The following is a 9,466-nucleotide window of genomic DNA, read 5'->3' as shown; positions in this document are numbered from 1 at the left end:
CGGAAATGTTTGTCCTCGTTGAGGCTGATGGGGAGACAGAGCCATGACGTGTTCCTTCCTGTGGGCCCAGACCCGGGATTCCTGAGCCACCGCCCCCACAGCCTCAAGGTCTCCCCCATATCCTAGGCCTCTGTGACTTGTTCACAAATGGCCAGTCATCCGGCCATTCCACAGGGGGGGAAAATGAACCCTGGCCGAAGAGCCCCGGGGTAGGACGAGGCCTTTCTGACGACAGCCTGGCTCTACATCTAACCCTGTTGTCCACGCTTAGGGAGTTTGCCTGAGCTGCAAGACCCTGTCAGCCGCTCTTCCTGATGACTCGGGGGCACCCCACACTCAGCACGTGCTCAACAGTAACAACGCTCTCAGGTTAAGCCAGAGCTGGACTGGAGAGAGGGTTCCCGAAGGGAGGAGTGTTTGCCTCAGCAACCCATGGCAACTCCACAACACAGGTCCTTCCCCTCCCACTTGCCCTTCAGTCCCCCACAGCCAGAGCTGTGGAGTCAGGAGAGAACTCGGAAGCCAACGCTGCAGGTGACTCAGGTGCCTGAGGGAGTTTCAGGAGCAGAGGCCAGCCAACCCAGAACTGATTCTGGAGGAAGTGGGATCAGAAGCCAGAGGCAGAAGGTGGAAGGGGGCTTCACAAGTCGTCTGCCCTCAGCCACAGCCAGGTGTGGGGGAATCTTTGTGCCAGCCACTCTAGAGTAGATCTAGTACAAGAGGACTGGATTCAACACCCGCAGGGCTGGGGCTGAAGGAGCTGGGTCTGTTGGTCCTTCTTGGTTAGGGGTTGGAGGCACCATCACCTCCACAGTCCAGGCTGAGGCAGAGGTCTGCCTCCCCTTTTAGGGAAGTCTGGTGGAAGGGAGAAGCAGCAGTCTCTAAGACTCTGAGCGCACCTGGCTAACCTCCCAGGGAAGTGCCCAGGGAAGGAGCTCAGCGGGCAGGGACTAGCCGAGGATCCCAGTCCCAGCAGTCTGTGTGTCTAACAGCCTTTAACCTTCTTGGCACCTAGGAACCCAGGCAGCCTGGGACTATTTGATCCACTTGTTCCAAAACACAGGTAAGAAGGGGGAAGAAGGTAAAAACTCTTGACATCAAGAGGCTGGGGTGGGTAGACAGATGCCCCGTGAAGGCCGCCCTGAGTGTGGGTCCTCCAGCCAGCAGGTCCATGAGCAGCAGGCCACTGCCTCCTGGATGCCAGGAGGAGGAGAATGCCAAAGACTCCGGGCCGAAACTCTCACTGGTGCGGCCCAGAGGCCGCCTGCCCAGCATTGATGAGGCTCGACCAGCAGGTCCAGGTCCGGGACCGGCCTCACGCCGGGGCTCCATGCTCAGTCTGGTTGCGTCCTTCTCCCGCCGGAACTCCCTGGCCGGGCCAGGTGCGGGTCCCGGGGGTCGGCGGCCATCCCTGGGCCCCGTGCCCCCTCAGGGCTCCCGTGTCAGCTTCTCGGGGTTGCCCCAGGTGCCCGCCCGTCGGGTGGCGCCCTCCTACCGCACGGAGCCGGTGCCGGGAGAGCGCTGGGAGGCCGTGCGCGCACAGCGAGCTCTGGAGGCGGCGTTGGCCGCAGGGCTGCGCGACGCGCGCTACTCAGGCACCGAGGCCGGGCGTCTGGCGCAGGAGCTCTGCAAGCAGGTGCACGTGCGCCTGCGCGAGCTCAGCCCCCAGCGCTACAAGCTGGTGTGCAGCGTGGTGCTGGGGCCGCGCGAGGGGCAGGGCGTGCTTGTAGTTAGCCGCGCACTCTGGGACGAGGCGCGCGACGGGCTGGCCTCGGCCTCCTACACCAACGCCTCACTCTTCGCCGTGGCCACAGTCCACAGTCTCTACTGCGAGTGAGGGAGACTCCAATTCTGCAAAATGGTTTATTATCCTAGGAGGAGGCCCTCCTGGGGCTCACATCCGAATAAATAAGTGTCTGACAATAAATAAAAGTGGTCCATAAATAACGCCCCCTAGCTGGGAGCTAAGGCTCAGGCTTATTAGGAGAGGGGGTAGGAGCCAGTGAAGACAAGCTGCCCCCAACTCCAGTAAAGCTGGTCCCTGATTCCCTGGGAGATTCAGCCCAAAGTCCCCAGTGAGGCACCAAAGGAACGGGAAGGGCCACAAAGGCAAGGGCCAGAGCCTTCCAGGCACAGGCCTCAGGCCTCAGGGCTTGGGTCCTAGGCTGGGCTGCGGTCCCGGAGCAGGCGCAGAGCATAGCGGAGTCGCTGCCGCAGGTCAGGGGAGCAGCCCAGCTGCCGGAGGTGGGAAGCGAGGTAAGTACAAGCACTACGATTTCGGGCCACAAAAGTCACAAGGAGGGGCTCCCAGCCACTGAGAATCAGCTTGGTGTGGTCCCCGTAGAAGTTCACCTGCACACAGGAGGATGACAGTGGTCAGGGCCTAGGCTCCGGGCCCAGCTTCCTCCCCAGCACCCTGGGCCTCCCAGACCTTCCCGGCAACTCCTGGATAGTCCTTTACCTGGACAGTGCCATCACTAAACAACATGAGGAGAGCCTGATCCGTCTTGACCCACTGCAGCAGCAAGGGTGGGGCAGGTACCTCTACCTCTTCCACACTGGGCAGATCTCCACCCTGGGAGCGGGATCGGGGCAGGTCACTGATCGAGCATGAGACAGTCCCCTGCCATTAATGTATGCCTTATCCTCTAGCTTTGAGCACCACCCCCCACCACCAAGGGAGAATGAGAAGGGATCAGGATGTGTTGGTTTTCAATGTGCCACAGCTCCAGCCCTCACACCTTCATGAGGTGCTGCTCCATGTAAGAGGCGAAGTACTGCAGGATACCCAGCTGAGGCTGCAGGGCCCGGGGCACAGCACCCACGGAGAAGGAGAAGTGCTTTGTGCTGGTGGGGTTGTAGTGCACAGTCCTGGAATGGGGAGGCAGAGGTCAGAGGGTGCCCTGCACCAATGCCCCTCCCCTGAGAAGCCCTAGACCCCTGAGCCCAGGAGCACACACCCAGGTACAGCCCTGCTGGGTTAGTGGCCTGAATACAAGGCACCCCGTAACAGCACTTACTTTCTATTTGCTGACAGGGCCATATGCGTGCCATCATTGAAGAGCACAGCCACACGGCGGCTGGATAGTTGATACCCAAAGCCAAACTTGTTGGAGTAGTCAACCCACTTGCTGACCCACACCAGAGGCTCTGGCTGGGCCAGTGGGGCCGGGTTATGTTCCGCTGTCATGGGAGAAGAGAGTGAGGATCTGCTCCTGGCCTCCCAGCCACAGAACTCCCTCCACAGCAGCACGCAGACCCCGACCTTACCTGGGGGCATGAAGGCCACACAGTTTCTCAGCGCACAGAGGGCTGACTCCACCACTGTGGCCACAGTCAGACCTTCTTCAAATCCTGAAGGAGACAGGGCACTGAGATTTAGGCATCAGCCCCCCAGGACCCAGGCCAGGCCTCTCTGCTCACTCTTTCCCTCTGGTCCCTGGTCTCAGCTCCAGCAACCTCTCATCCTCCCTGGCTCCTCACCGTCTCCACTGCTTGCCAGTGTCTCACGGGGTGAACTGTCTTCAGGTGCTGTCTCTACCAGGCTGACAGGGGCTGGTCCAGAAGCTGCTGGAGCCTGGAGGGTTGGGCAGGGAAAGGGAGTGAGACAGGCCCCAAAATCCAAACCCCTGAGTCCATGGCCCAGCCCCTCCCTGGCTCCCAGGGCACTCCAGGTCAGAGCCCCATCAGGCTAGTGACACATAGCCAATTAGGCCACCACGAGGCTGGATGCTTCAGCAGCCTCTTTTATCCCCGGCTTCCCTCAGCTACTAGGATGGGGGTGAGTCAGGGAAACAGTGTCCACGTGAGTGCCTCACCTCTGGCCTGGCAGCCTGATGGCCAATGGACGTGCGCATGAGACCACTCACCAAACAGGAGACCTCATCCCTCTCCTCGGCATGATTCTTACCTGGGTGTGAAGGGTGATACTGTCCTCAGTATCTGGCCCAGGACCTCCACTTCCCACAGGGGTGACACAGAGATTGACCTCCCCAAGGACCTGTATTGCACATGCTCTCCCCCCGAGTCCCCAGACACCCACACTCACATGCCCAAGACAAATGTGACAAGCTGCACTCCTGCTCTACCCCCTCAACCCACTGACACCCAAGACTCACTCTTGTTCTTCTTTCTGCCAAAGAGGCTCTTGGTAACTTTGGCAAACAGACTCCTAGCCGGGTTGGGGGGTGTCAGGTCTGGGACTGTCACACAGCTGCTGATAGGGAGTCGATCAGGGGTGTAGCCCTAAGGAGGGGAGCCATGTGAACAGAGAATAGAGGCTCCAGGGGTCCTGTCACCTGCCCCCTTTCAATCCCTGGGAATACACAGACTGGACTTAGAGGTATGGGGAGCCACTGACCTTGGCAAAGAAGTCATGGCGCAGGATCTGGTCAATAGAGGGGCGGTCTCGGGGTGAAGCCCGAAGGATGGCGGCCAGAAGCTGCCGGGCAGGCAGTGAGAGGCTGGCAGGCAGCGTGTAGTGAACCTGCTTGATGCAGCGGTAGGTCTCCTTCAGGTCAGCTGTCTCAAAGGGAGGGGTCCCGCAGAGCAGCGTGTACCTGTAAGGCAGACCCAAGGGGTCAGGAGTCAACTGGAGGGGATACCCCACCCACACACCCACCACCTGTCTGCTGCTGACCCTGGTCCCTGAGACTCACATGACACAGCCCAGTGACCACACATCTGCCTCAGGGCCGTGGCCCTGTCTTAGTAGCACTTCTGGAGCCACATAGTTTGGGGTGCCACAGATGGTCCTGAAAGAGGGTGAGGAGGAGAGAAGGCTGAGACCTAGCCCAGCAGCCCCCCACCCCTTCCCCCACTGTGAGTCCAGACAAAGCAGCTGCCTGTCACCGAAGGCCAGAGAGCTCCTGCTTGTCCTGGGACAATGGATGCCAGGGATGGCAGCTGAGTCCCCGCCTACCCGCCTGGCCCAGCTGCCCAGCTGCTCTTCATGATAGGGGGAGGGTCTGACCCCCAGCCCTGTCCCCTCCTCCAGGGTCAACACAGAGAATCCACAGCTGATCCCTTCTCCCTTCCTGCACTCCTGTCTGTCAGACAGGCATCAGGCTGTCACCTCCCATGGTCTGTGCCACACACACGCCAATACCAGCTGTCACAACCCCCATAAACACTCATCTGCTGCACATGCTATCTGTGTCCCACACACTCAGTGTGATGGCCACAGCAGGGTCTTCTTACACCCAGTGTCATGTCGCACCATTCCCACTCTCAGTCTGTCTCACACACCACATGCTGCCTGTCACCTTCGCCCATCCACACACAGGGTAAGTCATGTGCCTCCAAGAATCTGTATACCCCCATCTGTCTCAGGGATTCAGGGTCACCTACCCTATCTGTGTCACACATCTATAGGATCCTCCCTCTCTCTACCAATCCCAGTAACGCAGGCTGCCATCTCCACCTTCATACACGCATAAACAGCCCATTGTCCCTTCCCATTTATCTCATGCACACATCAGACAGTCACCTGGCCTCCTACATACGTATGCACTGTCACATATGTCACACACAGACTCCTTTCCTCAAAACTCACTTCTTCCTCTGCTCCGGGGGCTCCAACCGGGCTGCCAGCCCAAAATCCCCCACCTTCAGTTCCATGTTCTCAGTGATGAAAAAATTTCCTGGATGGGGAAAGAGAGGTGTGTCAGATTCCTCCTTCCTCCCTCCCTCCCCAACTTCCCATCGTCAGGGCTCAGGAGTCTCACCCAACTTGAGGTCCCGGTGCAAGATGCCCCGCTGGTGCAAGTACTTAAGGCCTGAAAGGATCTGGCGCAGGTAGTAGCGCACCTCTGGCTCCAACAGGGTGTGGCGGGCCTTCCAGATATGGGCCAGGGACTGCAGAGAATCACTGCCTCAGCCCCTGGTGGGACTTCCCTTCCCCTCCCCCTCCATCTCTGCTCCCTGTGGAAGAGACAGGGCCCCAGCTTTGGGTCTTAAGACTCTCTTCTCAGCTGGGGTGCAGTGGCTGATGCCTGTAATCCCAGCACTTTGGGAGGCCAAAGTGGGCGGATCACGAGATCAGGAGTTCGAGACCAGCTTGACCAACATGCTGAAACCCCATCTCTACTAAAAATACAAAAATTAGCTGGGCATGGTGGCGCCCGCCTGTAGTCCCAGCTACTCAGGAGGCTGAGGCAGGAGAATCGCTTGAACTCGGGAGGCGGAGGTTGCAGCGGGCCAAGATCGCGCCACTGCACTCCAGCCTGGGCGACAGAGCAAGACTCTGTCTCAAAACAACAAAAAAGATTCTCTTGTCTCCCTCACCCTCATCCCTGCTGGAATCACCATCTTTCACCTTTCGGCTGCAGAGCTCCAGGAAAATGTAGATGTTGTCAGCGTCCTCAAAGTGGTGTGAAAAACGCACGATATGGCGGTGCTGCAGGTCTCGGTGCAGCTCAATCTCATTTAGGATCTGCGATGAGGGCACAGGGTCATCATCCTTCCATGGTTCCCAGGCCACCGTCCCCCCCGCACCCGTCCCCCACTGAGCCTAGACCCACCTTCTCACGCTGATGCGGTTTGGCAACGCGGCTCTGCGGGATGACTTTGACAGCGTAGGCGCTGCCAGTCTCTGTGTCAGTGGCCTCGTAGCACCGGGCGAAGCCCCCCTGTGAAGAGGGGGCATCAGGCTGGGTGTTCGAGGGGAGGCCGAGTCTAGCCCGCGGACGTCCCCGCGTTACGGTAAAGCGCCCACGCCTGGCTCGGCGTCAGAAAAGAGGCCGGCCGGGACCCCCACCTCCACCATCACCACCCCGGGGACGTCCCCCGGCCCACCTTGCCCAACAAGCGGCCTTTGAAGTAGGTGCGGCCGCTGCACGGGTCCGTGATGAGGCGCCCGGGGTCTGACGCCGGTAGCCCAGCCAGCATCTCCAGCTCAGGTCCGGGCAAGGCACTCGGAGGCGGCCCGGGCCCGGCGGGGGGAGAGGGTGGGGCTGTCGCACGCTGGAAGGGGCGCGGGGACAGGAAACCGGCGGCGGGCTCCATGCGGGCGGCGCGTCGCAGCGCGGGGGCCCGGCTTCTTCTCGGTTCCGCCCGGCCCCGGCCGCGCGTGGCGCTGCCTGGATTTGCTACGCTGCGCTCGCGCCCGGGGAAGACCAGCGTTTTTATCAATGAACGCCTGCCCCTCCCCGGCGTCTCGTCACCGAAAGTTCCGCCCCCTTCCTGGCGACGAGTCGCAGAGAAGCCACACCCATTCTCGGCCTTGCGTCACCCAGAAGCTCCTCCCCGCCTCCCCGCACTGCCAGGCCCCGCCTCCTGGCCACGCCCTGGGGCGCAGCCCGTTTGCCAGTCACCGTGCACGTGCGACCAGGCCGCAGGGGCCAGCTGATCCCTGTCCGCCTCCCACCCCTCCTTGGCAACTGCGAGTCCCCCTCATGGCCTCTTTCTTTCCCCATCTTTCGGAACGTGTGCTGAAGTCCGAGTGGGACCTGGGCATCTGGAGGCGTCTCCCCAGCAACTAGATAGATCAGCGTTCTAGCCAGGAGGGGCGAGGCAGGGGCGGGGCTCGCTTTTGCCCGGGCTTGTCACCAGCACTCCCCTTTCTGTGTGCCGGACCGCGTGCGTCCCACGCCCTCGCCCGGGGCCCGGCCCAGTGCTGCCCTCTTTAGGACCTGAGAGGAAGGCACAGTCCTGGCTTGCCTGTCCCGAGGGCTGCCTTGCCAGGTTTGGGAGTCAAGCAGAGCCTGGTATTTCAAGGCTTTTACCATGCTTCCAGGCCCATCTTCCGCTGCCCACTTCTCCACTGTTGAGAGGCAGATTTCGGGTTCCTGTGGGCTCCCCAATTCCCTTCTCTGAAAATACCCCCAGCCTGGGTCAGCAGCCAGAAGGCCAGAAAGTGATGAATGGGAATTGGATTTTTCTCAAATGCTAGCCACAGGCAATGGGGCAGCTAAGTCTCCGAACCATGTGGACCCTTAGATCCCTGCTCAATGCCCACCCTTCCCAGGGCCAGAGACAGAGCCCCAGGACCACAGGCCTCCTGGCCTTGGTTCTCATCTCTCTGCCCTCCCACTGTGCCAGCCAATCAATTACAGTGCCATTCTGCAAAGATTTATTGAGAGCATCTGCTAAGTGCTGGACACTATCTCAAAACGAATCAAGGTCGCAGCCCTTAACTTAGTTTACATTCTGCTTGATGGAAACAGACAACAGGCAAGCAGATAAACAAGGTAATTGCAGGCTGTGAAAACTGCTATGAAGGAAGTAAACAGAAGAGCAAATGAAGGGCCAACTTTAGAAAAAGTAGCTGGGAAAGGCAACAAATATTTGCTGAGTACCCAAATCCTGTCAAGTTTATCTCCCAAATAGCTCTAATATCTATCCCCTTGGCTCCATCTTCCCCTCACACCCTGGCCTGGGCCACACAGTCTCTCTGGTCAGGATGATTGCCACAGCTCCTTGCTGCTCTCCTGGCCTTGGTCTCATGCCCATTTCATCCCCCGTCGTATGCTGTTAGTGGGATCCCACCTAATCCCTCATCAGACATATGAGGGCCAGCTTCTCCAACCTTGGCCTTCATAACCACTGAACAGAGACCCAGGACAGCCTAAGACATGGAGAAATACTAGTAGCCAAGATGACTGAGGGGGAGTGGAGGATGGGGTGGGCAGGAAGGCCTTAAGTGCCTGCTCCAGAGTCTGGTCTTTATCCTTACAGGTCAGCAGTCTTCCTGTGGGGAGATGGTGGCGGGGCTAGAAAGGACAAATCCCCAGGGTAAATGGATCTGAGGCATTTAGAGAGTCAAAGGAGCATATTCAATTTTACAGTGTTTTGTTTGTTTGTTTGTTGAGATGGAGTCTTGCTCTGTTGCCCAGGCTGGAGTGCAGTGGCACAATCTTGGCTCACTGCAACCTCCGCCTCCTGGGTTCAAGTGATTCTTCTGCCTCAGCCTCCTGAGCAGCTGGGATTATAACTGTGTGCCACCACACCTGGCTAACGTTTGTGTGTGTGTGTGTTTTTTGTTTTGTTTTGTTTTGTTTTGAGACGGAGTTTTGCTCGTGTTACCCAGGCTGGAGTGCAATGGCTCGATCTCGGCTCACCGCAACCTCCGCCTCCTGGGTTCAGGCAATTCTCCTGCCTCAGCCTCCTGAGTAGCTGGGATTACAGGCACGCGCCACCATGCCCAGCTAATGTTTTGTATTTTTAGTAGAGACGGGGTTTCACCATGTTGACCAGGATGGTCTCGATCTCTTGACCTCGTGATCCACCCACCTCGGCCTCCCAAAGTGCTGGGATTACAGGCTTGAGCCACCACGCCCGGCTAACTTTTGTGTTTTTTAGTAGAGATGGGGTTTCACCACATTGGCCAGGCTGGTCTTGAACTCCTGACCTCAAGTGATCCGCCTGCCTTGGCTTCCCAAAGTGCTGGGATTATAGGCATGAACCACCGCACCCAACCTGCAATTTTATATTTGTAAAATGTCTCTTTATTAGTTGACCGGGGCTG

The 9,466-nt window shown here is 58.9% G+C and overlaps 2 protein-coding genes across 7 annotated transcripts; one reads left to right on the top strand and one right to left on the bottom strand.

Moving 5' to 3' along the window:
* The first annotated feature begins 231 nt into the window (after window positions 1-231).
* Window positions 232-1,947, top strand: DYNLT4 (dynein light chain Tctex-type 4). Of its 5 annotated transcripts, none has more exons than XM_039474466.2 (3): window positions 232-671; window positions 1,016-1,063; window positions 1,165-1,947. In XM_039474466.2, exons 1-3 carry the CDS (start codon window positions 433-435, stop codon window positions 1,835-1,837), a joined length of 960 nt encoding a protein of 319 aa, XP_039330400.2. In that variant the 5' UTR covers window positions 232-432; the 3' UTR covers window positions 1,838-1,947. The 5 variants fall into 5 exon arrangements, with proteins under 5 accessions (XP_039330400.2, XP_003936970.1, XP_010345742.1 ...); XM_003936921.3 differs by having other exon boundaries at window positions 485-534; XM_010347440.2 differs by having other exon boundaries at window positions 485-534; window positions 1,161-1,850.
* A 213-nt stretch (window positions 1,948-2,160) lies between these two features.
* On the bottom strand, window positions 2,161-7,122 carry PLK3 (polo like kinase 3). Of its 2 annotated transcripts, none has more exons than XM_003936919.4 (15): window positions 6,796-7,122; window positions 6,522-6,629; window positions 6,317-6,433; window positions 5,727-5,856; window positions 5,555-5,642; window positions 4,659-4,754; window positions 4,361-4,559; window positions 4,119-4,245; window positions 3,819-3,910; window positions 3,484-3,577; window positions 3,271-3,354; window positions 3,021-3,183; window positions 2,742-2,871; window positions 2,462-2,575; window positions 2,161-2,352 (listed from the first exon to the last, which is right to left on the bottom strand). In XM_003936919.4, exons 1-15 carry the CDS (start codon window positions 7,003-7,005, stop codon window positions 2,161-2,163), a joined length of 1,944 nt encoding a protein of 647 aa, XP_003936968.2. In that variant the 5' UTR covers window positions 7,006-7,122. The 2 variants fall into 2 exon arrangements, with proteins under 2 accessions (XP_003936968.2, XP_074236804.1); XM_074380703.1 differs by having other exon boundaries at window positions 3,870-3,910; window positions 6,796-7,108.
* Between the last annotated feature and the right edge of the window lie 2,344 nt (window positions 7,123-9,466).

The sequence above is a fragment of the Saimiri boliviensis genome, chromosome 11, assembly GCF_048565385.1.
Source record: "Saimiri boliviensis isolate mSaiBol1 chromosome 11, mSaiBol1.pri, whole genome shotgun sequence".
Classification (NCBI taxonomy): Eukaryota; Metazoa; Chordata; class Mammalia; order Primates; family Cebidae; genus Saimiri; species Saimiri boliviensis.
Note: the sequence above shows the minus strand (reverse complement) of the source record. Positions and strands in the feature narration are given on the sequence as shown.